The sequence below is a fragment of the Abramis brama genome (genome assembly GCF_963993115.1).
Source record: "Abramis brama genome assembly, chromosome: 17".
NCBI classification, from domain to species: domain Eukaryota; kingdom Metazoa; phylum Chordata; class Actinopteri; order Cypriniformes; family Leuciscidae; genus Abramis; species Abramis brama.
Genome location: NC_139979.1, coordinates 19,958,743 through 19,986,305, shown reverse-complemented (window position 1 = coordinate 19,986,305; position 27,563 = coordinate 19,958,743). Strand labels below are relative to the sequence as shown.

The 27,563-nt window shown below is 35.5% G+C and overlaps 1 protein-coding gene across 2 annotated transcripts in view; it reads left to right on the top strand.

Annotated features, from left to right (window-relative positions):
- ephb6 (eph receptor B6) overlaps positions 1 to 25,531 on the top strand; it is a 49,152-nt gene extending 23,621 nt beyond the window's left edge. For both annotated transcript variants that reach the window (XM_084089802.1, XM_084089803.1), the window contains 14 exons: positions 8,079 to 8,234; positions 9,242 to 9,513; positions 11,456 to 11,537; positions 12,398 to 12,522; positions 13,600 to 13,762; positions 14,390 to 14,504; positions 14,833 to 14,888; positions 18,840 to 18,956; positions 19,132 to 19,379; positions 20,366 to 20,584; positions 20,771 to 20,920; positions 22,492 to 22,676; positions 22,763 to 22,918; positions 25,082 to 25,531. In XM_084089802.1, the coding sequence (XP_083945928.1) occupies positions 8,079 to 8,234; positions 9,242 to 9,513; positions 11,456 to 11,537; positions 12,398 to 12,522; positions 13,600 to 13,762; positions 14,390 to 14,504; positions 14,833 to 14,888; positions 18,840 to 18,956; positions 19,132 to 19,379; positions 20,366 to 20,584; positions 20,771 to 20,920; positions 22,492 to 22,676; positions 22,763 to 22,918; positions 25,082 to 25,187 (2,150 nt within the window). In that variant the 3' untranslated portion in view covers positions 25,188 to 25,531. The remainder of the gene's footprint in view (positions 1 to 8,078; positions 8,235 to 9,241; positions 9,514 to 11,455; positions 11,538 to 12,397; positions 12,523 to 13,599; positions 13,763 to 14,389; positions 14,505 to 14,832; positions 14,889 to 18,839; positions 18,957 to 19,131; positions 19,380 to 20,365; positions 20,585 to 20,770; positions 20,921 to 22,491; positions 22,677 to 22,762; positions 22,919 to 25,081) is intronic.
- The last annotated feature ends 2,032 nt before the right edge of the window (positions 25,532 to 27,563 follow it).

Genomic DNA, 27,563 nt, shown 5'->3' with positions numbered 1-27,563 from the left:
AATCCAGCCTAAAAAAAATCTTACCAACCCCAAACTTTTGAAGAGTAGTATAGATTTATATATGAACAAATGACTGTTGTGGGGATATAATTTTTTTTAATGGATGTCCCTAGGCAGTTAGTCTGTAGTATTTATAATTAGCTTTATATATAAACAATAAGTTTATTTTTGGGTCAGGTTGTGTTTACCTGAAATCAATATAGTAGATATTTTTCTTGTAACTTTGTCAGCATAATTTGCATTTTCAGTATTGTCTTTTTCCTTTATTGTCTGTTGATTAGCTGATGGAAGAGAAGCAAACAGAGAATTTAAGAAATGTTTAAGACTAACTCATCTTTATTATCAACAAGTTATTCCTTTCTGTCTATATGAGCAATTGAGGTCAGAGAGGAAGAGAGAGTAGAAGTGGAAGAAAGTGGAGCTGAAAGGCACTACATTCTCTGAAAGGGGTTAATTTCTGAGGGCGATGCGAGTAATTCAGTCAAGAAGTTTTGAGATATCTTGAAGACGAAAGTAGAGTGGTGGGGAGACGGGGAGAGAGGGGGGATAAGAGAGGGTTGTGACACATTTAGGTCACGGTGATGTAATGGCCATTCAGCTGAACAAGTGACACAAACCACAGGGAAGAGGAGGGGGAAGGACATGGTAGTGGACACGAGTTAAAGACTAGAGGACTGAGATAGCAGAAATTCCTGATGTATTTTCTCGAGTCACTGCAGGTGTTCCAGAATCTATATTTCATTTAGATGTCGATTTCAGCAGCAAACCGATTTGAATTTCTCACTTTTTGTCTCCTTTTTGTATTCCAATCAGGGCTTGGCAAGAATGTGAGTTATGATTTATGATCTGAATTTATGACCAGTGAGAGATGACAGTGACATATGCACTGCAAAAAAAAAATCTAAATAAAATAAAATAAATAAATACATTTAACTTGATTAGTATTTTAATTTACTTAAAACTTTTTTTTTTCTTTTTATTTAAAATCTTAAGGATAAACCTAAAAATTGTTCATTTATTTATTTACCCATGTAGTCAAGGGCATCAGCTTTTCTTCAATTGCCAAAATTAATAAACAGCTTAATTAAAGCTGTTATTGCTGATAAATGGTAAATAATACAATTCTTTAATACTTTGCCTTAATAAATTAAAAATAAAACACTTAAACTAAAGTCATTTTAAATGCTACTAATTTAGGCGTCACAACATCATAATGTGCAGTATGAAAATGGATATGCATTTTTTATATCTGCTAAAGATTACATTTAATAGTGTTATTAAATTAATGTCTTTAAAGATTAACTTTAAAGGACAAATCCAGTGAAAAATGAACCTGGGGTTAATTAACACATGGTTACCGAGTCGATCGTTCCCTGCGATGCGTTTTCATGAAAATCGAATGTAAAGAGTTTTATCTTTAAAAACAGATTAGCTCATAACACTAGTATATGGGGCACAGAGTAAGTAAAAGTAAATCGCTAGTTAATACCACTAACAAGGCTCAAAATAGCCTCACACTAACACGGTAACATAATGAGGGTCCCTACATGCAAACCGAAGCATTGAGAACTTTGTAAGTGTACAGACAGTTTAATAAGAAGATACTTTATAAAGACAGAACATTACGCGTTTACATGCAGGAGCCATCTTGGAAAACAGTCTCGACTAATCGAGCCACGAACGGCGTGCTACGTTAGATTTCACAAACGTAATTCCTATCAACAAGCTCACTTAGCACGCCGTTCGTGGCTCGATTAGTCGAGACTGTTTTCCAAGATGGCTCCTGCATGTAAACGCGTAATGTACTGTCTTTATAAAGTATCTTCTTATTAAACTGTCTGTACACTTACAAAGTTCTCAATGCTTCGGTTTGCATGTAGGGACCCTTTTACTTTTTAATACTTTTACTTACTCTGTGCCCCATATACTAGTGTTATGAGCTAATCTGTTTTTAAAGATAAAACTCTTTACATTCGATTTTCATGAAAACGCATCGCAGGGAACGATCGACTCGGTAACCATGTGTTAATTAACCCCAGGTTCATTTTTCACTGGATTTGTCCTTTAAGTGATCATTAGGTGACAGAAAAGGTCATCTAAATGTAAAAAATAGAGTAAATAGGCATGTTATTAAATTTCCAATATTTCAGTGAATTTCATATTTTCTGGACAAATGTGTTGATATAATGTATCAGATTTGAGGCCTTGAGCTTTGAGCAAGTTGTGTGCTAAAGAGCAAGTCTCAACGGCCCCATAGACATGACTGTTCTTTTGCTTTGCCCTCACTTGTGCTTCAAGATATTGTAGTCAATAAAGCACGACTGAGCAGATGAAACAATTACACCTGCTCATCCACACATGAAAACTTTTTTAGCATAGTGGACAGCTCAGTGTCCATCTTTTCATCCCATGTGGGCCTAATATCAAATGTCATTTGCAGAATCTTCCAGATTCTGGGTATAATTAACCTTTTTCGTTAGATTTTCTGGTGTTAATAAAGGCAGAATGACTCATTTTCACTCCTGACATAGCCTACTAATATTCTAAACAGCAGCCTTGAAAGGAGGGGTGACGTTGATTTGCTGTAGGATTTATATCCTCCAAGTTATTAAGGCCATTCAGATAGCATAAAGGCACACTCTTGATATAAAATAGTATGACATTTTTAATTTGCATGTTGATCTGTGTCGTTTTTCCCGATTCTCTGGGATGAATAGGATGGAACCAAAATGTAACTGGTGACTACTAGGTTGTTTATAGTCTCTACCTCAGACATGAGTCATGTCCACAAAATGGAAAACACTTAAGGAGTTTCGAAGTCGTCATCTGATTGGTTGAATTCTACAGGATTTTCGGGAGACGCATGTGTTCTTTAACGGTCAACCTGAAAACAAAGCCGTCATGCCGCCAAAGACCCTCATGGATGAAGAAAGCCATTGTATTTACAACTGTTGCATTGAGGGCTAATCAGGACCAATTAAACTTTGGATTTTCAAAGTATGTGAGGTTCGCAGCACCACTGTTGCAAACTTGCACAACATTCTTGAATAAATCATTTAATATAGATGCACTCCGGTCTGTTATCGTAGGTACTTCGCCTTTACATTTTCATTCCCCTAAACATGATGCGGAACAAAACAAATTATGATTGGTTGCTTTACATGTTGGTCAGACATCCTCTTGGCCAATGAAAGCTGCGATGAAGTGCAAATCTTCTGTCGTCAATCTGAAGTTATGGCAACGCGAGAGGTTATTTATAATATGCAGACTGCAGAGGGCTTTTTGATTGTGGTACATACTTTATATTGCCTACTATAACCATGAATACTAACACATTCTACAATGACTGAACACAAAGTGGATAGCGTTACTTGTCAGTGGATGAAAGCTGTGTATTGCCTACATTTCCAAAAGCTGCTCCAGTGCACATGTTGAATAAGTTTTGTTGTAATGCTTTCTGAAGGGAATGCAGAAGAGGGAAAAGCCTTGCCAAAAGAGTTGCCAATTTGTGTTTGACTTTTTTTTTTGTGCAAGCATGATTTGATTTTATTGTACTGATGCAAATCATCCATTGTTGAACGACCATTCGCCTTTAGATAGGACGTCCAGGAGCTTTCAGTCTCCAGTTCTCCCAAATCTAATCAACGGAAAACAAGCGTATTGTGAAATCCAGGAGCCAGCAGAGCATTACAAGCAAATAATTTCACATTAAATGGGATAATTATGGAGATTAATTAGAGAGAATTGTATGTCCTAGGGTGGTTTCTATAGCGGTTTGAGAAGCTTAGCTCAGAGAGAGAGAGAGAGCTAAATAAGTGCATACCTTTTTATGTCCCGTTTTTGAAGTTGTGTGTCAGTCACTGTGTTTGTTGTTTGAGTGTTTACGTGTGTTTGTGTTTGTGCATCTGTGTGCTTTAGTCAGAACGCTGCAAGCCGAATAAAGAGAATGAGAGCAACCACGAGAGGAAGAGAGAGAGAGAGAAATTGGGTCAGCGATCTAAATACCAAGTACGATGTCAACGGCAAATTATACACTTCACTGAGGTCTCTCGCTCTCTCTCCCTGCCCATTTGCTTTTACAGTTTTCCTTCATCTGAATCTTTTTCAATGTCTTTTTCACTGCTTCTCTGAATATAACATGCTTCCTAATTTAATTTTTCATCTCAGTTTTGTTTTTGTTTGAGGCGTGCTCTATTTAAACTTGAACAGCCCCTCCCCCACCAATGCCTTTAGCTTAATTCTCTCTTGGTTTCTCAAACACTCACATAAACCTGCTCAGAGCAACATACACTTTCAGTAAACTGAAAATATAATATAATGTAATAATATAAAGTATATATAAAGAAATATATATATACAAATGAATATTTTTATTATAAAGTTATATTTGATTATATAATAAATAAAATGTGGTTTTATACTGTATTATAAAGTTATATTTAATTATATAATAAAATATAATTTATAATATAATAGAGTTTTCTGGTTTGACCAATAAGAAACAATCCAAAGAAATTCAATAGAAATCTATTCTAACATTGTGTGTGTGTGTGTGTGTGTGTGTGTTCAGGTATACCCTACATCCTCACAAGATGGCAATATCTGGAATCCTTGTTGGGATTTTTTTTTTTGGTCCACATGAGAAAAACGGCTTATAAACTAGATGTACCGCATGGCGGTACAAAATATGACCGCCGCTCAGGCCTGCACTGGCTTTCCACAAAAATAAATGACGTGGAGCAATTTGGCTGTATTGCGTGTTTATGTATATGTGTGTGTATGTGTGTGTGTTTGTGTATGTGTGTGTGTGTCTGTGCGTGTATGTATGCGTGCGTACATGTGTGTGCGCGTGTGTGTTTGTGTGTGTGCGTCTGTGCATGTGGATTTGTATGTGTGTGTATGGGTGTGTGTCTGTGCGTGTGGATGTCAGTGTGTGTGCATGCTTGCGTTTGTTTGTATTCCTGCATGTGTGTGTGTGACAGTATCATCCTAAACCAGCAACCCTTCGCTCAACAGCACCATCTACAGGCCGATGAGTGTACAGTCACTAAATGTGCACATAAATGAATTTATTTTATACCCCCCCATGGATGAAATTCTACGAAACTTAGCATACCCCCAGAGGATGTCAAGTTAATCATACACATGAAATATGGTGCAGTTCTGAACATCTCAAGTGAAGATAGGGGCGATTAAAGCAGAATAATATTGCATTTTCATTTTTTATGGGAAGGGGCGCAAATCACAAATAAATGTTTTATGGGCTAGGTTGATGTGGGCCCTTAAGACCAACATACCATAAAAATTTCTTCATCCTCGGTGCCACGGTTCAGGTAGTTATTTAGGAAAAACTGCATTTTTTGGGTTTGGGGGGGCCCAGCGCGGGGGGGGAGTGGCCCCCGGGGACCAAACGAAATTTCTCCGTAAAAGTCTAGTGGGGCTACATGCCCACCAAATTTCATGTTCCCCGGTGTTTCGGTGTCCCTGGTATCGTTGACGAAAAATTCAGTAGATGACGAAAAAAAAAAAAACTTTGACAATCCCTATAGCATAGCTAGCGAAAGCGGTCATAATAATATTGAACTTTAATAATAATACAATAATACTATACTTTGAAAATGTAAGAATACAGAAAGTTTTCTGTGATAGGTATAAGTTTAGGGTTAGGGGATAGAATATACAGTTTGTAGAGTATAACAATCATTATGTCTATATAATGTCCACATGTGTTTATGTATATGAATGGATGGATGGATGGATGCATTAAATTGATCAAAAGTAACAATAAAGACATTTATAATGTTACAAAAGATTTCTAAAATGTATCAAGTTTTAAAATATTGAGCAGCAAAACTGTTTTCAACACTGAAAAAAATTAAAACGTCAATAAGACGATACTTGCGCACAAATACATTTCCTTTTAAAAATATTTATTAAAACAGAAAATGGTTATTTTGTTGTAATAATATTTCACTATATATATATATATATATATATATATATATATATAAGATTGTAATGATAGAACTGATAGAATAATCAGCATTCTTACTGAGTTAGCTGGCAGCATCCAAGCCCGGCCACCCACTTTGTCTTGTGATGGAAAGGGATAACATACTGTAAACAACATTATGATTAAATATTTCAAACATTTACTGCCAGAACAGTGATTTCAGCCTCTTGAAAACACTTAACCCCTTCAATCTGCACAATGGATACAGCGGCTTTTCTTCAGGAGGGCACAGTCGGTTTATCATTGTTCATGATAGGACACATCTCTGAGATAAAAAAAAATGACTATATGAATTAACTAACATGAACTAACTAATTAAACGAATTAACTAATGAACTAACAATGAGCTACATATTTTCACAGCATTTATTAACCTTTGAATGTGTTAGTTAATAAAAATGTTCATGCTAGTTCACAGTGCAAGATAATATTAACAGATACAATATTTGAGTGTTGTTCATTGTTAACTAATGTAGTTAATTGTTAACAAATGAAACCTTTTACCAATTATACTTACTCCAATGCCAGCCATGCATGTCATAAAAACACCTTTTGTGTCTTCTGCAGATCGACAACAACTGAATCAAATCAATACCATCTCATTCATTAATAAGAAATCTGGGCCAGTTAATAATGGCTATAGATGTGTTCAATTATTTTGATGAGGAAACTAAATGCCCTGTGGCTAAATAGTGGCCACTAGAGACAAAAATGAGAACCTGTGATTGGCTGATGAGTGGGTGAATGGGGAGTGTGAATAGGAGAGAGAGAATGTTGAAAGGTGTAGGAGATTGTCTTAGGAGTGAGGAAGGTTTGTAGCTAAAACCTGTCTTTTGTCACCGCTATAGGAGAACACATTGGATAATGTAATCCATCCGCATGAAAGATAGATGGACAATGCTCTCTTTCTTTTCTCTCACTACGCCCATCTTTCATCCGTCCTTTCACACTTCTCACAGTAGTGTTTAGGAGCGAATATCAAATCTGACAGACAAGCGAGAACATAAAAATCCTTTTAGCTTGCTGAAAACTGAAATCTCTTTCTTCCCCTCTCTCTCTCTCTCTCTCTCTCTCTCTCTCTCTGTCTGTCTGTGTCTATCTGTCACTGAAGTGCTCAAAATGTGTTATCCGTGCTTGACCTGTCTACTCACATGGGGACTTGTTAGGACTTTAAGGCTGACAAGGATGTAATGGCAACTCTTAGCTCAACCGTAATTATGATAAAGCGTTAAATTGTCACAGGTTTTCCATGACAAAGCACTTCACCAAATCACAGCATTACTGTCACAAGTGTCATAACATGAGCTCTTCTGTGACTCAGCGATTTGTATTGTTTGATAAGCCTGATGCACTTGGACATTTCATTGTGGATTATGTAAGCATATTGATTCCCGATGTACCCCATATTGCGTTTGTTGTGGTTTGTTCTGTGGCCGCACAATTGAAAGGATAGAGGTTCAAGCTGGTTCACAATCGATCTCCAATGAAAGGTTGATATGTTTCATAGCTGCAGAGCATATAATAATATCCAACTGCAACAGTCCAATGAGGCAGTGTTTCCCGCAAAGGACTCAAATTAACAGCCAATTAGAGGTCACAGGGTTGTAGCATTGGTTTTGGGTGGCGAGTGGTTTCAAGCAGCTTCAGCTGTCTATTTCATGTTATGAAACTAGAAGCGATTTCTCATTAAATGACATCCTGTCAGAATAACAAAATTCGGGCTGAGCGATTTCCCTCTAACAATGATTTTGCTCTTTGTTTTCTTGGTAATTATACATCTGACTAAATAAATCAAGTGCCTGTGAGAACAATAAGCCTTGCTTATTAAATTTGCACCCCCTAATTGAGTGTGTTTGAAACAAATTGATTTTCCAATTCTCTTTTCAACAGTTTACGTTTCATTTGCCAGTCATTGCATCCAATTGGATCATTATATACCCCTTCTGTACTCGGCATCCAGTTCCTGGTGTAATTGACAGAATTCCAAATCAGGAATCGGGCACTTTCCAAAAAGCTTGAGTACATCTTGTGCTGTAATTGTAATGCTTTTCTTTCTTTTCAACAGCGTGCTCAATCGGGTCCTATAAAGCAGTGGCCGGCTCAGTTTCGTGCACTGAGTGCCCAGCTAACAGCAGAACAAGTTCAGAAGGGTCTAAACTTTGTGAGTGTCGGAGTGGCTACTATCGTTCACCCACCGATGCCAACACCACCGCCTGCACAGGTAAGAGAGCAACCAGCTATATGTAAGAAGATAAGACAATGAATAGACAATCCTCATTTATACAGGAACATTTTGAAAAACAGCCTGTCACTGAGGCAGTTCCCTATAAGGGACAACTTTATACCTTGTCTACCTCTAAAAGATGTGTATTAGTACCTTAGAGTACCCATATGTACCCTTGAAGACCTACTATGAAGTTTTTAGGGGTAAATTAGGTTCAAAAGTTTCCTTTTCGGGGTACTGCCCCAGTGGCAAGCTGTTGTACCCCTAAAGATAACATTTAGCTGATTTTTGGTTTCTGGGAGTGCAAGTCAATAACATGACACTAATATTTTTATTCATTTATTCAAAAATACAATAAAAATACATCATTTAAAAAATGTGCGGGTGAAACATCTGTCCTGATATCATAATGAAGCAAAATGCCATTACAAAAATAACTATATTTTTGAAAAGAAACATTGTTTGGGGGTAAAAAATATTTCCACGTTACTGGTTAATTGTTTATCAGTTTTGGAAAAACTTTTGTCTGTCAAACCAAGTCATTTTTCAGATGATTCAGACATGATTTTTTTATTTGACATTTTTATAAGGCAATATTAGTTGTACAATGTCATGTGGTGTGACTCCCCCAGAAATTGATATTCATTAATTATTTGTAAATAAATAAATATTTTTACTTTGAGAAAGATCAGAACATCTGTACACAGATCTATTCAAGGTCTATGCAAAATATATTACTTCTACTTTTTCATGAATACAAAAATAATTTAGTTGAAATTGGTATACAAGTTTTTCAGAACCATATCAAACCAATGTGAATGCAAAGTACATTTCAAAAACATTTAAAAAGATTTCCTTTTCTTTATTGTGGGCAGTCATTTGTCATCAACCCAAATTCCTCAAGTTTAAATTCTGCTCTGGTTTATAGAGGGTAATCATTAGATGGTTCAGCAGCGGGTGAGCACTAACAGTGTTTGTGAATAACTGGAGGTTTTCTTTCTCAGGCCCTCCGTCAGCGCCAGTGTCTTTATCATGGGAGTATGAGAGTTCAGAGGGTGGGGTTTCATTGCGCTGGAGACCTCCCAGGGACATGGGGGGTCGGAGTGAAGTGTGGTATGGGGTGGTGTGCCGAATCTGCCCGTCTGCCACTAGCACACCATCCAGCATGTGCTCCTGGTGTGGAGAGACTGTCACTTTTTCCCCTTCTCAAACTGGCTTAAAGCAAACAAGGGTCACCCTCAAAAACCTGCTCACTAGGGTCACCTACCTCATACAGGTACTTACACACAGCACTTTGTTCATATAGAGCCAGAGCCTATAGAATTCTGAGGAGTCTCATACTGGAAGTACAGTAGAGACAAGCAGGAATAAAATTTTGGAATGTTTTGTGGATTGACTTGCGCCATCAGTTGGATTTCATAGTGAACATCATACTTACATACTGATTAACCCTCTGGACATCTTCGTTTAGGGGGTCACACTTGGCTCCTTATCGGTCAAAAGTGACCGAAGCCTTGAAATGTAACTCTTTTTTTTTTCAGGAAAATCAATGTAAATTTCTCTGTTCAATAATATTTTTTAATTATTATTTAGAATTTTGAGAGGATTTTATGATACTATGCAATATTTATAAAAAATTATATGAGCCATTTTTTTCCATTAGAATAATTTTTTTTCAGTAAATGCAATATTTCAAATTAATATACAGGGAAGGCCTTTAAAATAAATTTTTTTAAGTGATAACTTGTGTAATGTCGTGTAACCACCTGTATAAATAAATATACAGAGAAGCTTTTGGATTCCCATTGGGTTTTAAAAAAATAATAATTCTATTATCTATTATTAAAGTTTTGCATTTAGATATATATTTAGACATCGTAAAGTCTACTTTTTGTCAAGGTTTAGATATTTTTTGTTAGATAAGTATCAGTTTTTGCATTACGTTTACAATCAAACATATACATTTTGTTAGAAACGGAACACATGGAAAGCATTTTTGTTACTCAGTATTTGATCATTAAAAAAATCTAACAAAATAAGGAATGGATAGCGATAATTCTTCATCCCTGTGCACTTTTTTCTGTGGCTGATTGTAGTTCGTACCACCAAAAGATTCTCTGAGTTTTCATATTTTTTCATATTTCTCATTCGTTTCTTATGTCGGTCATTTTTGACCACAAAGCAGCGAAGTGTGACTTTTTTTTTTTTTGACCCTTTGTGTGTTTTCACAAACGAAGAGGCCAAGAGGGTTAAATGAGAGCATGATATAGGGGAGACCCAGACAAGTTGTCACAAACTCTTGTTTGATATTTTTTTATATTTGATATATCTGATTTAATATTTTTGCTGTTTTATGAATCATGTAAAATATTTCTTGTGTACTTTGTCATTGTTTTGCTGTGAACTTCCCCTGCTACTGATCATTGTTTCTTAAATTAATGGTTTTATAACAATAATTGCACGCATGTTTAATAGTTTGTTTTTCATAGCTAATACCATTCAAAAGTTTGTGGTCAGTGCTTTTTTGCTGTTGTTCAGCAAGGATGCATTATATTGATCAGAAGTGACAGTAAATACATTTACAAAAATATATATTTCTATTCAAATAAATACTGTTCTTTTGCACTTTCTATTTATCAAAACAGCACAGCTGTTTTCATCATTGTTATTAGTAAGAAATGTAACTTGAGCACCAAATCATCACATAGCATAATTGCCTAAGTCATTTTTTGTTTCTTCTTGTTTTCAAAGACATTGAAATATGACTTAGGCAATTATGCTATGAGGCTAACGATGTGATACTAAAGACTAGAGTAATGATGCTGAAAATTCTGCTTTACTATCACAAGAATAAATTATATTTTCAAATATATTAAAATACAAAATACCTATTTAAATTGTAATAATATTTCACAATATTACTGTTTTCACTGTATTTTTTATCAAATAAATACAGCCTTGGTGAGCATAAAAACGTCTTTCAATAAACATTTAAAAATCGTACCAGTAAAAATGTAAAAATTCTACTTAATAAAAAAAGTAAAAAAAAAAAAAAAATTGTACCAACCTCAACATTTTTAACGGTATTACATGTTCCTATACAGAAATTGTAAAGACAGAGTATAAGTGTCTTTATAAGTATAACTCATTATTATGCCTTAATGCTGCTTATGTGCATGTAAGAGCGTTGTTGCAGTGAGCTGTGTATGATTTGACAGGTTCAAGCTATAAATGAAGTGTCCGCGCTGAGCCCTTTTCCACCTCAGTTCGGCAGCATCAATTTCACCACCAGCCAATCAGGTATGAAGAGCATGTATGCTGGGACCATCCGCAGTGCGCGTGTCTGTGCACCAAACTGTTTGCACAGTGTATCTATGTCTTACTTCGTCTGTCTCCAACCATCGCTATGTCTAGACATCCTCCACCCCTCTCTTTCTGCTTCCTCTCCCCATGGTCACAGCTCTTTCCATCTAAAACTCTTTCCCTTCATAATATTTCATCTTCTGCTATCTGGACCCAGGTGGCTTTGGGTCACGATAGGCTGTCATCTCAAATAATGGTCAAGAAAGCAGCAAGAGAGACGGAAAGAGATGAAAAATGGAGGGAGGATAATCAATGTGGCAGCCCACAGAAACTTTGGAAACAAACGGTGCAATTCAGATGTCCCTCTCTCGCGGTCTCTCTCTCTTTGTTTTCTATCTTTAGTAGTAATTCAAGCTCAGATGAATTCTGCAGACCTGTATATGATGAGTTTATGTAACTTAACCATTATTTATGCTTTGGGTGCTGCTGATTGAACGGGATTGAGTCACCTTTACAAGCACTTCCACATGACTGATTAACAGACATTGGTTGAGATTAAGGGGGTCGGGGGCTGGAACAGGGTGGGAGAGGAGAATGGTTAACTCATGACCTCATTAACACGGATGAGGCTTCAGCAATGTCTAACTAACCGTCAAACATGCACCAAAGCATGATGTAAATGGCTTATTTGGGCCTACATGTGAATCCACGTGTGTATTATCGCTCTATAATGCTCTTTCTCTTTATAATGAGGAAGGCATTGAATATTCATTCAGAGCAGTGGAAAAGTAGGCTGCCTATTGTGAAGTGATGAGCCACCATGTGGTCACTCTTATAATTACATGTTCTTATCTCAGTGCCTTCTGAGGTCCCCATGCTGCACCAGCTGAGCAGATTCCAAGACTCCATCACGCTGTCCTGGCCTCAGCCTGACCGGCCCAATGGTGACATCCTGGAATACCAGCTCCGATACTACGATAAGGTCATTACTGTTATTTATGCAAAATTCATAATCAACACTAAACTTATTACTTATTACTTAAAACACTAATAATACTCAGATCGATTAATCACGATTAATCACGATTAATCACATCTAACATAAAGGTTTTTGTTAACATAATATATCTGTGTAAATATACATATTATTATATTTATATATATTATATATATGTCTGTGTGTGTGTGTGTGTATGTATGTGTGTGTGTGTGTGTGTGTGTATATATATATATATATATATATATATATATATATACATACTGTATATATGTGTGTGTATAAATGTGTGTGTGTGTGTGCATATACAGTACAGGCCAAACGTTTGATAATGAATCATCATATTAGAATGATTTCTAAAGGATCATGTGATAGACTGGAGTAATGATGCTGAAAATTCAGCTTTGCATCACAGAAATAATTGATCATTTAAAGTATAATAAATTGAAAACCAATTATTTTAAGTTGTAATAATATATATAATAATAATATAATAATGTAGGCTTGATGAGCAGAAGAAACTTCTTTCAAAAACATTTTTTTTCATGTTTCCAAACTTTTGGCCTGTACTGTGTGTATATATATGTATATATATATATATATATATATGTATATATATATATATATATATATATATATATATATATATATATACACAGACATGCACACACACAAAGAGAAATATATATGATATATATAAATATAATAATATGTATATATACACACAAATATTATGTAAACAACAACTTTTGTTAGATGCGATTAATTGTTACTTAAAACGTTAAATTTTGCCTTGGCAACTAACTGAAACAAGCTCAAGTACTAAAATTATTTTAAAAATAAATAAATTAAAGCTAATTAGAAATATTAAAAATGGCAAAAAGCACATAATATTGAAATAGAACTGGAAACGACATGAGCAAATGATACCATAATTAAAAAAAAATTGGTGAACTATCCCTTTAGATCTATATAAAACGTTGTGTATGATGATGTGTAAATAACTTCAGCGAACAGATGGTGCCTTATTGTCACAGAGATGGTGCTTTCTCTCTCTGGCAGGGGTCTGACGAGGACAGCGCTATGAGCGTCTTCAGTGAAACCAACACAGTGACAGTTGGAGGTCTGATTCCAGGCTCCATCTACGCCTTCCAGATCCGTGCTCGAAATGAGAGAGGCTACGGACCCTACAGCCACACTATTTACTTCAGCACTCTAGCAATGGGTAGGCCAAAAATATAACGCGTTATGTCACACTTAATTTATCATTCTAGCTAGCATATATGCAAGCTTACTCATAAGCTATTAAATTTGCAGTCTCACAACGGTGTCTTCTAGCTGTGTATTTAGTAAAATTGCCCCTTACAGGATAATTACCGATTATGCTCTTCAGAGTTCATTTCTTTTCAGAGTATAATAATTTCAGTACAAAAAATAGATGCAATTTTTCTTTTCTATGGCTTCAGTACAAAATGCTTCTTGTTTAGTAAGCATGTGACCTATGCCTAGGTAAATATACACTAACTCCTTTTGACTTAGCCTATATTATTCATTTAAAGTGCCCCCAAATTTAAGCAGTTGTCAGTAAATATAGCAAATTTTACAACATCCTAACGTTATCATCTGCAAATATTTTTAACTAATTTAAATTAATACTTTTATTCATCAATTTTAAATTGATTAAAAGTGACTGCAAAGGCTTTTATGTTGTTACAAAAGATTCCACAAAAATATTTTCAGCTTTGACCTTGGTAATAATAAGAAATGTTTACTTGAAATATCTTTTTGTGTGTGAATATAATAAAATATTATTATTTTGTTTTATTTGGTATTGCCATTTTTCTCTTTGTAGAGGAACAGTCTAAGCAGATTCAAAATCGCCTGCCCCTAATGATCGGATCAGTAATGGGCGGAGCAGCATTTCTATTGGTTGTGATAGCGATCATCATTGTCTTTGTGTTTCGAAGGTATGTACATTAAAACCCTTGATCTCAGCTATTGTGTAAGATATTTGTATTAGTGCTGTCGCGATTAATCGCATCTAACATAACAGTTTGTGTTTACAAAATATATGTGTGTATATATATCATTAAATTTATATATATTGTATGTCTGTGTGTGTATCTGTTTGTGTATATACTGTACACACACACACACACACACACACACATATATGTATACATATATTTATACATTATACATTTATATCTCACTTATATGTTAGATAAAAAAGGGCTGTTTATTGCATATAAAATTACAAAAGAACATAACAGTTATTTGGTATTTTTCCTCTAGTAAAAGGAGAGAGAGCCCTTATAGTGACAGACTTCAGAGATATATGAGCAACAGAGGTGAGAGCTTCATGTCTTGTACCTGTGAACTGCAGTGAATACTTTGCTTTCTGTTCTCCAACAGTCACTTCATATATATGAAGAGAAAAAACACATTTTCACTATTAAAGTGGGCTGTATTCAGACTACTTTGTAATTATTGCTATTATGCAATAACTGTGTTTTAGTAAAGTCTACACCACAAGTGTAGAGTTTGTCAGTCTGTGACAGAACCAGTCATTAGAAGGGTGAAAACCGGTGTAGTCGGGGCCATACGCACATATACGCCGTATACTTACTTTTTGCCCAGGGCTGTTTGCGTATTAAGACTTCTACGGATCAATATTTGCGTGTACCCACTTGTTTTTTTTGCTTCGAAACTCCATAGTCTACTGTCATGTTAGCTTCCCCTTAAACTGTGTGTCCAATGCTGTTGTGTAAACTCGCGATTCTTTGTTGTAATTGGTACATACCATGCATTAGCACTTCTATCATTCTACCTTTTCCCGCCCATCATCGTCTGACGGTGCGTGTTCGCGCTGCAGCGAGAGAACTCCGCTCAACCCCTAAATAACCAAAACTGGCAAGTACTAAATAAATATTTATACCATAGTTATTGAAAACATATAGAGTTACGATATTAAATAATTATATACATCGCACACGCCCACTTTCAGAGCTTTTATAAGCACTAAGTTCCCATTACGAACTGAAAAGATAATCAGCGCAACCTGACTGAAGCCCAGTTTATTTAATTGTGCATGAATGGCACGCAAATCACTGTATACATTCACTGTAAAAAATTATATGACCAATAAGTTTTGACAACATATGTTTTTACATTGCTTTAACATTGCATCAAAATAAGTTAAGCAATTTTCAACTTTTTTAATAAGTTAAAAAGATTGAACTAATTTTTATTAAGTCAGTTTCATGTAATTTAAGTTGAATTGACTTAACCTGTTAACCGTTGCCAGAGCGCGGACGCACTGAAGCGGTTTTATTTATATATAGTTCAAAGTTACTATCAGATTTAATGTTATACCTTGACAAACTATACATCATTAAAAAGATATAAGACTCAAGTTTCAGAATTTGACCACTATTGTATTCTGAGAAACTTATAGCGCCAGTTATTTCTTAATTTGTTTCAGGAGTTATGAAATGAAAAAATTAGTCGATACCTTTGATATGAATTATGCGCGTCAGCCGCTTTCATTCATAAAAAAACTCCCGTGCCGTCGTCATGACAGCGATACACAAAACAACGTGCCTCAGGGCTTTAGCTCAAAAATGTGCAGATTTGGAGAAATATTGATATATTCTCATAGGTTTACATCAGATTTCTATAGACAGGAATAATATTTATTGAATTTATACCCAAATGCGTCGATGTAATCATTATGAGCGTTTGCATAACTCTGATACTGTGTTTTGAATTCATACCAATAGCCTGAGGGCGCCCTCGCCGCCCTGTGCACAGTATTAGAACATGAAGAAGTGCCATAATCATGTGACAATCCAGGAAGCCTCGAACACACACAAAGCTAACGAGATCGCGCTGTAACTATGGCTGTAACATGCAGTTTTGAAGACAATAAACATGTTTGCTATGATATTTGAGTTACCTGTGTTTTTCAATCCATGCCAGGTATTTCCATAATAATAGATTATATTTATAATGTAATGCTAATCTATATAGAATCGTTGTGCAGAACACTATCCAATAGTATATTTTCTGTCTGATTTTTTATCTGAAGCCAAATTAGATCACAAAAAATTATTTAAAATACTCGATTTGCTTTATAAAGTAAGTTTATAAGCACAAACATGGTTTTAATCTCATAAATTGTCGTGTATTGATGGTGTGCTAAGCTAACATGCTAGCTAGCCCTAGGTGCACCTGCCACCTAGAAGTTATATTTTTATTATTTTTTGAATGCTTACTGAAATGTTTCTTTATTCAAGAAATGCATTTGATACAGTTTAAAATGTAAGGGTGAACTTTAAGAAAAGAAATTAGTGACTGAAACCCTATGAATAGCCTGTGAATAGCCAGTCGTTAGTAACTATAATGCAGACAAAAGAAATGCATATTTAGAGCCATAACTAGGCTGGAGAGGTGTGAATGTGTGCAGGGGGAGACTGAGACTGAATGGGGCTCGTTTGCACCACAAAACAATAAAGACAATATACTGGATAGATGGTTAGAAGATGACAATAAACATCTGTAGCATTTTAGCGTCAAATCAAAATAAAGTCACATGACATGGTCTTGAAAAACATTTCACTAAATACAGAGTTTTGGACTTATTATCTTAAGATTTTAAACATAAAATGTTTAGACATGTGGCATTAGCTGTAGTGCATTTCTAGATTGCTCCAGTGCCAACTTCAATTTTTTTTTCATGAGGATGTTTCATAAAAAATAATTTCTAATAACTTTACAAAACTTTGAAGCTATTTATAACAATTTTTGTCATTATGACAATAATTAATTCTACATTTACAATAAACTGCCAGGTGTCAGCTTTCAAATGAGATCATACTTGTGCTTTTAGTACAAAGGGTTCATGAACTGTATCTGTTTCAGTTTGGGTATGTCATTTCTTGGGATTTTTCAAAAGTGGGGTTACAGCTTAACAGGTTAAACAACCAAGTGGATTGTACTTAAAAAATTTAAGGCAGCAACTTTTTTTTACAGTGTACTCTGAATCTTATCACACCTCAAAAGTGCGATAAGATTTCCCCGAGCCCTTCGTGACATAACACTTAACACTTTAAAACGCTATAGAGAAAGTCAAACATGACCTAGAACAGCCATAAACTAAAAAGACTGATGAAAAGAAGAGAAAACATCATCTTGTGCCAACATTTATTAGAAAGCTTTTTAAACTATTTATGACCACCCTTACTAGAATTTATCATGATTTATTGTGGTAAATTTTTACTAACTTGTATAATTTATAATTTCTGGGCCTGGTTTAAAAAGACAGGGTTTAGATTAAGCCAGGATTAGGCCTTAGTTAAATTAAGACATTTAAGTAGCTTTTATAAACGTGCCTTAGAAAAAAACATTACTGCTGTGCATCTTGAGACAAAACAATGACACTGACATATTGTAAAATATATCAGTGCAAGTTGCTTTCAGTTAAAACAGCTCAAACATTAAGCCTTAGACTAGTAGACTTAAGCCTTGTCTGTGAAAATTGTCCGGGCAATAATCTGTTCAGGGAACAGGCTATATATTTTTTTTACTATAGATTTATATTACAACTATGACATGTGTAGGTTGCCATTTTCATAATAAATGCTGTAGTAAAAAAAGAAAAATGTTTTTTTTTTTAATGAAGTTAGTTTGACTTCATTCTTATGGCACATTGAAGTAGAAAATTCTGTCAAACTGATAAGCTTCCAGGTGCTTAAATAATATACAATACATCATAATTGCAGTTATCAACCAACTTTGCATGTGTGGATGGTACCACAAAAGACCATTATAATAAACAAACAAATAAATCTCATGAGTGTGCATGCCCTGGGACCCCAATAAAACAGTACACACTTCAACCCCTCCCCTAATGTTCAAACCAAAACTACACCCTTGAGGAATTGTCTTTTATATGGCCACTAACGCCAAAGCAAATTTAAGAAAATGTTATCTGGAAATATTTGTTTCACATTAAGTTATTTTTCCCCACCCACTTGCATAAAATTCAATTCCAGATGTACCACTTTTCACAATGAAAATAATTCCAAAGCAACATGTTTATAGTCATATAGAACTGTAATGCTGCTAAAATGATCTGTTAACCAATTTTTAGTCTGAATTTATTTGTTTTTTAATGATTATATTACAAGTGAATAACAACATAAAACACATTTACTGTCATGAATGGGTAATAGTAAACCACTTTTTTTAGGACTACACCACTGGGTGAAACTGTGTAATGTGGATGTTTTTTCATTCAGGTGGGGTGAAATATTACGTGGATCCCTCCACTTACGAAGACCCCAGTGAGGCAGTCAAAGAATTTGCACGAGAAATCGACCCTGCTCACCTTAAGATCGAAGAGGTCATTGGTGCTGGTTAGTACATGTGTGAAAGTTACTTTTCCAGTGTCAAGATAGCATTACCTTGACATACAGCATATAAATCAGATAAAACAAGCATTATGGATTCTATGGCTTTTATTACTTTTGGTGATATGTTTAAATGTCAGTTTGAAATAGAACAATCTAATGACTGGATTTGTCTTTCTAGCTCAGTTTGGGGAGGTGTCCCGTGGCCGGTACAGGCCACTAGGTCGCAGAGAGGTGTTGGTTGCGGTTAAGACTTTGCGATGGGGAGTGACAGACCGTGAGAAGAACGTGTTTCTCAGTGAAGCAGGAGTCCTTGGCCAGTTTGACCACCCCAATGTGCTGAAACTAGAGGGTGTGATCACACGCTCCCCTCCTGAACGTCTTATCACAGAGTTCATGGAGAACGGCCCTCTGGATGCCTTTCTCAGGGTAAGAAGTGACAAGATATTATATTCAGTTAATTTTTTTATTTATATAAATGAACTATATTGTTATATTATATTTAAAATATGACAAGATGGAAGTTAAATTATCAAATAGTTTATGAAGAATGACCCTTAGATGCCTTTCTAAGGGTAAGAAAAAGTGGCATTTTTAGAGGGATTTTTAGAAGGACTCTAACTCTTAGATGGCGAACGGGAACATGGTTTGTGTAACATTAGCAACACATTATTAGTTGTTTGGTGATGTAGTCAAGCAAAAGGCTAATCATATCAATTGCCGTTATGTGTCCGATGATGTAGAGAGCTATAGATAAAACGCATTACATCCTGATACATCGACTTGTAGACAAGCCTGTATAATTCACTAATATAATTCCACTTCTGGAATATGGCTGAATTAAACCAATATTTCCACTTGCCATTGTGTAGCCTTTACTACAGTAAAGTTGACAGAGTAGATCTGGTAGTCTGAGCTGAGCTGATCTGATGTGATTGAGTGGAGGCGGAGACTAATTTGCATATTCATGGATACACGTATACTAAATTAAGCATGGGTGTAGAGTTCCATTCAAGCGATTTTAAGACATGAATAAATTATTTTCACAGGAAATTTTATTTTAAATATGTCATTTTAATTTAGTTTTAAGAGTTAAAATTATTGACTGCAGGGGAACTTTAAATTAAATGATCACAGAATTTATGGAAAATGGATACTTTTCTCTGGGTAAGAAAAAGATTATACAAAATAATTCTACTACTAGGCTACTACTAATAATATTTTATTCATATAAATTAAACATCTATATCTATATCTATATATATATATATATATATATATATATATATATATATATATATATATATATATATATAATATACTAATTAAAAATTATGAAAATTACATTAATAAGAAATTTAAAAATGTTAAAAATACGATATTATATAGTTGTAATTATTCGTAATTTTTTAAAGGAAAATGAGGATCAGTTCAGCGTGTTGCAGCTTGTAGGCATGGTGAGAGGTGTTGGAGCTGGAATGCGCTACCTTTCGGAGCGGAATTTCGTCCATCGTGACCTTGCTGCCCGGAATGTTCTGGTGAATTCAAACCTGGTTTGTAAGGTGTCTGACTTCGGCCTGTCACGTTTAATGAGGGGTCTGGACCACAACATGCCCACCTACACTGCTTCACTGGTGCGTTATGAGAAGAGTTCTGTAAATGTGCAATACAAAACACTATTAAATGTTCAAAAGTGTGGATGTGTGGGAATTCCTTTCATTTTCAATTCCTTGCAGTGGTGTGTCTGTTTTTAGGCCTAGACATCTTTGTTAATTAGTGCTGTCATTGCGTTTGCTCCAATTACTGTCTCTGTCTTTCAGGGGAGCAAGATCCCTGTGCGGTGGACAGCTCCTGAAGCTTTCCAGCATCGTAAATTCAGTTCAGCGAGTGATGTCTGGAGTTTTGGGATACTCATGTGGGAGGTCATGTCATATGGAGAACGTCCGTACTGGGACATGAGCAACCAAGAGGTGAGCATTATAGATTTCACTTGCTTTACATCCCATGCAGTCACAAAGCAATTATATAAACAAAATGAACACTAGAGGGAGTTATTAGACTGTTTGATGAGCAGTTGCATAAACAACCCACAGTAAAGAGTGTGTGTGCAGTTCACTGCTTGGGATTTAAAGTTTTCAGCAGTACTGTGAGCGTGTGACATTAAGCGGATTTTCGTGTGTTTTTTTAGAGAAGTTTACAGGCAGCTAGAAATGTCGTGACCTCAATCGGTGCGCATTCACATGTCAACCAAAATACAACATTTAATGACTATTTTTTCAGATGCTTTAATTCCAGAGTTATTTTCCCCAGTCTTTTTCTTCATGGGGATTTCAAAGGATTATTCAATAAAGAGCTCTAAGACATGAACCAAGGTGACTAGCACTAAGCCTTTAATTTGCAGCAAAAAGTATTTGAATGTTTAAAGGTACTACTTCTCTCTGTTTATGTATATGATGAGTCACGCAGGTACTGGGATACTTTTCGCGGTTGGCGTCTGTCTAGTACTCTAGATTCCCTGAATTACCTGAATACTTGCAATACAATACAATACTTCCCTGAAGTAAGGTGACGGCGTCCCGTCAAGAAGCTACTATCACTACCTCAATCACACATTAGCACACAGGTCTTTAGCATATATACGCTCTCACCGTCCTTCTCAGGTGTGCGCTGGTCCGACACAGGATCATTAATACTAACTCAGAGTATTACAGCCTCACCCCGAGGGCGGCTCTATAGTCTTCCAACACTATCACTGTCTCTACGGTGATCTTTTGTACTTCTATTACTACCTCAATCACACATAGATGTTCTTTTGTTTTCTTTTGAGCGTAGAATCTGTTTCTCAGCTGCGCAGCATATACCTGACAAGACTCCCAAGTTGCTCCCAAGATACATGTACATTTATATCATACAGTTGAGTAAAAATCAATGTCACTCAAGTCTTCTTCACTGTGATTTGTTCTGGTGATTGGTTTGTAATGATCTGAGCTAGTCATATGACTGTTAGTTCTACTGTGTTAAGCACTTTTTGGTTAAGTATATATGGCCTTTGACCTGAGCATCCTTAGTCTGCGTTTCTCTGTACATTTAATGTTGAAAATACCCATTACATAAAATATTTCTATCACACGTTGCTGCAGTTCTTCTGGATTTAGTCTGTCTCAGTTATTTCTTTCTTCATGTAATAACAGATGAACTCGCTGATGGTGAGATCAGCTCTCTGTGTGGATCATACTAGCTGTTGACAGACTCCTGTGCATGCAACAATCTCATATGAGGGGAAAATGAGGGGAAAATGAATCATATTTGTTTTGCATTGTTGCACTCGGTTACCAAGTATTTCCATAACACCCTACTAAATGAGTTTTATTTATCATCTGATTTCTCTTTTCTTTGCAGTTTTTGCTGGTTTTCAGTTCCTCTTTCCTCAAAATAATTGTCTATTCCTTTTTTTTTTTTATTTTTTTTTTTTTATTTCTCTGTGACTCATACAATGAAACACTGCTCTAAATGTCATGTCTTCCCTAATTCCCCTCTCTAGGTGATGAAGGCAGTGGTCGATCAGTACCGTTTACCTGCTCCGAATGGTTGTCCCCCAGCTCTTCACTCTCTAATGCTGCAGTGCTGGCAAGCCGACAGGCAGGACCGGCCAGGCTTTGACTCTCTCCTGTCATCCCTTGACCGTCTCATTCGCCACCCTGCCTCCCTAAAGGCAGAACACAGCCGGTGAGATGCTCAAAACTACATTTAGCACTTTTCATTATTAAGGAAACATTGTGTTTCATCTTTTACAATATTCTCCTCTTTCTTAGTCCCACCCAGCCACTCTTAAGCCCCACCCCTACTGACCTCTCATCAGTGTCAACAGTCGGTGATTGGCTAACAGCTCTAAAGATGGACAGGTATAGGGATGCGTTTGAGAGAGCACAGTACCACAGTCTGGAAAGTGTCAGCATGCTCACTATGGAGTAAGTTTAAACACACTTTTCACACTAGTTTGTCCACTTACAATGTCCAACATATTACATATCTGTCAGGAGAATTTTAAATTTTTCTTCATTTTTTCAGAAATAAAAATTCTCAGCACAGTGCCCTTACCACCATCTCTAATTAGGGGCCAAACACCAAAGGTGCGGAGGCACCAATTGTATCTGTTGGCGTTCTTATTATTATTAGGGGCCAAGCACTGAAGGTGCGGAGGCACCTATTGCATCCGTTGGCATTCTTATTATTCTTCTTCCGTTTCTTCTTCTTCTTCGTCCGCCATGGACGTCTAGTTTCAGGGCAACGGCACCAATAGATACCAATTTTGCCATAGTCAGCCAAACTTCCTGTCCACCATTTTTATTTTATTTTAAAACCTACTGTTTCGAACTTCCCCTAGACCGTTTGTCCGATTTTCACCAGAATGGAATCGTATCATCTCATCTCCAGACCGTACCGACTAAAAGTTATGGATTTCGTGTTGATAGACAAAACTGTTTTTGTATACCGCAGCAGCAAAGTTGAGGCATGATGCCAAAATGACTATTCAGGCTTTATCTCTGCATTGCCTTGACATATTGATATTGTATGTGTCATTGTCACCTCACTCTGACCACACCACATAAATTTCGTAATTGCGCCACCTATTGTTCGAAAGTGATAAACCGTTAAATCATATTTTATTGCTCATCGCTCAATTGCTCATTGTTGCAGTTGGTCTGAAACTTTCAGCCATGGTGGCATGTCTTATCTTCTTCTTTGCGCTTGGCCCCAATAATTGCTGTTTACAGCTATATTTATTTATTTATTTATTTTGTTTAATAGCATTCTGTGATGGACATTTGTAACACTTTTGGAATTAGACGGCCAAGTCCTTTTTTTGCTAATGTCACAGCTAGCATTTTATGCATTGTAAATACACTTTTCACACTTCTTTCATAATTTGCCATTTTCTTTTCTTCTTCTTTATTACACATTACATCTCATATTTCATCCCTGTCTCTTTGGTAAACAAGTGCATAAAAAAAGCTTTGTGGGGCAATTATTATTATTATTTTTTTATATATATATATATACTGTGTGTATATATTCTGGGTTTGCAATTAAAGCTCGCCTAATGCGGGTGGATTTCAGCAGTTGCCACACAAACCTGTTTCCCCTCACTCACTCATAATTTGCTCTGGATGAAAATTGTTGGTGTTAAAGGGCTTGAATTTCAGCGTGGGATTGAGCGTATTGCACATAATTTTACTCATTCCCGCAGATTTTGCGCTCACACCCAAAGTGCGAGCAGATAAAGCCACCTCTTAGTACTAAATTGAGTTCTTTTCGCTACTTATTGACCTTAAACGGCTAAAAACACAAAAAACAAGGTTACACTTTATTTTAAGGTGTCTTTGTTACACTGTAATTATACATTTGAGTACTGAGTAGTATCAAGTAACTACTTGTACTTACTGTAGGGTTAGGATTAGTTTTTGGTTTAGAGTTAGTTGCATGTAATTATGCATCATTTATAGTTATTACTATAGTAGCTACATGCAACGTATGTGACAATGACACTAAAATTAAGTGTTACCAAAATAATGTCAAAAAGCGAGAATTGGCGAGTATTCACGTAAACACAGTCAGTTATGTATAATTTCAGCATCATTACTCCAGTCTTCAGTGTCTCATTATCCTTCAGAAATCATTCTGTTAGGCTGATTCGGTGCGTTTTGTCTTATTACTGGTATTATCAATGTTGAAATCAACTGTTTTGCTTAATATTTTTGTGGAAACCATGATGCAATTCTTCTTCAGTATTCTTTGAATAGAAAGGTCAGAAGAACAGCCTTTAATTTAAAATCTTTTGTAGCATTATAAATGTCTTTACTGTCACTTTTGATTCATTTAATATGTTCTTGCTGAATTAGAGTATTCATTTCTCTTAAAAAATGAAATATTGGTGTATTTTATTTCCATTCTTTGTTTAGATTAGTTTCTAAAATGTAATTAGTAAAATGTAATAATAAAACAAATACAAAATTATTATATTTATATTTTAAGATTAAATGTATGGATCTGGGACAAGAGTAATATAATAAAATCTATACATAAAAAACATTTTAAGTTTAACTTTTCATGTTTCTCTCTTTATCACTCAGGGATGTTCAGGCTCTCGGAGTGAATCTTCTCGGTCATCAGCGGAAGATTGTAAACGCAGCGAAGCAGCTCAGGACACACCTCACTCAGGGACATGTGGAGGTCTAATGCTTCCTACATTGTGTTGACACAGCAGTGCATGCTGGGAGATCTATCCCACGAGAACACTGGAATAGAGAGTTTTATGAATTATTCGCCCATCTGTTCCACCCCTTGCTGAACTGTTGTCTTCCACATTCTTCTTTTGCTTACTCCCTCAGTGTTACACTACCTCTCACTTTCTTACTTATCAGTTCATTACTTGATGCCATTCAGTATGAACTTGCGCCTTAAGAACACAAAGCTCACAAAGAGAAAGCTCCTTCACAATCAGTATTTTGCATTGTTTTCCAGGAAAAATATATTTAAAAAAATGTATATTTTGACAGCTTGTCAATTATTTTTTCCCCTTTAAAAAAAAAAAAAAAAAAAAGTGTAAATATTCCTTTCAGAAAATACACTACCATTCAAAAGTTTGGGTTCTGTAAGATATTTTAATGTTTTTGAAACATTATGCTCACAAGGACTGCATTTATCAAAAAATGCATTACAAAAATGAATAATGTGAAATATTATTAAAATATAAAATAACTATTTTCTATTTTAATATATTTTAAAATGTATTTTATTCCTGTGATACAGTCTTCAGTGTCACATTGATCCTTCAAAAATCATTCTAATATGCGGATTCGCTGCTCAAGAAACATTTATTATTATTATCAGTGTTGAAAACAGTTGTGCTGCTTAATATTTTTGAGGAAATCGTGACACATTTTTGAGGAATCAAAAGTTCAAAAGAGCAGCATTTATTTGAAATAGAAATCTTTTGAAACATTATAAATCTCTATACTGTAACTGGTTTGATCAATCAAAGGTGTCTTTGCTGAACAAGTATTAATTTCTTTATCTATTCAAAAAACAATATTTTCTCATTATATACTGAAAAAAAAATGCAATTTTGTTTTGAGTCAGTCCATTTTGTGTTATGGATGTTATTTTTACTGGAAAACAAAAATATTATACAAAAATAAGACATTTAGAAAAAAAATGTTGCACTGTATGCTAAATGTATGGCTGTATAATATCATACAGTATTTACAGTAAGTTGTTCAGAGACAAACAGTGAAGTTTTTGCATACACAAGGCCACAGTAGTTCACTGCTTACCTGTGACCAAGACCTGTGACGTTCTATCTTCTCACCTGTGACAATCATTTCACATACAAAGGCACATCTGTGCTACTGTGAGCCCATTCCCTTCACCCATCCTAGTCCTGTCCACTAGCAGGTGTGTTTTTCTACACCCCGCAAATGATGTAGCATTAAGAGACACTGTAATATATATGAGCATTGTGAAGTAGGTGTTGCAGTAAATGTGATCTACAATTACTGGCTGAAGAGAAAGCGAGATGTGCTCCGTGTGTGTGTGTGTGTGTGTGTGTGTGTGTGTGTGTGTGTGTGTGTGTGTGAGAGAGAGAGAGAGAGACATTTACATTACGGATGGAACCGTTTAGTGCTGCTGAAGTAAATCAAATTGTGTTTGTGCGTGTGAATGGATTCATCTGTAAAGAAATATGTAAAAAGGGAGTGTATGATCATGTATATTTGAATCTGTTTGATTGTACAGTTGTACACCACTGTTCCACTACTGTCCAATTTTGTAAAATATATATGATTTTGTTTAAAGATGACGACTGAATTTGTTTGTATTATCTTCAAGCTCAAAAAAGTCTGTTCTCATTACGCTGCTGAAATGTCCCTCTTGTTTCCCTTAAACAGCACAGAGTCAGCAATATGACAGCTATCAGACACCGATCAGTGTGTGTCAGCTTAACCTGGAGGTGGATGAGATACTAAGAATGAGATCAGAGTATGATCTGATAGGGGTAATGGACACAAAATTCACACATACACAAGTTAACTACTTTAACTGAAAGTAGGTTAAACATGCAGGGTTTTTTTTAAAAGAAATTAAAACTTATTCAGCAAGGATGCATTAAACTATGGAAGCTTGTTTCTGCTACTGAATATAAAGTAAAAAAAGGTAATTGCAACTCTTTAATCTCATAATTCAGACTCTTTTTCTTGCAATTTCTCTCTATTGTGACTTTATTTCTCAGAATTGAGTCTCTATTACCTTTTGTATTTTTGCATTCCGTGGCGGAAATATGCTTCCATATTAAACTGATTAAAAGTGACAGTAAAGAATTTAACATTATTACAAAAATAATTCAAATAAATACATCTCTTTGAAACTTTCTATTCATCAAAGAATTCTGAAAAAAAGCATCACATTGCCACAAAAATATTAAGCAGCACAACTGAAAACTTAGGGGAGAAAAAAAGAAGTCCTTGTGTATCATGCATCAACCATCTCTATATGTTGCAAAACAAAAGCATGCACCCACTTGTTTTTGTTGCTAAACAAGTCCTACACTGTAAATTA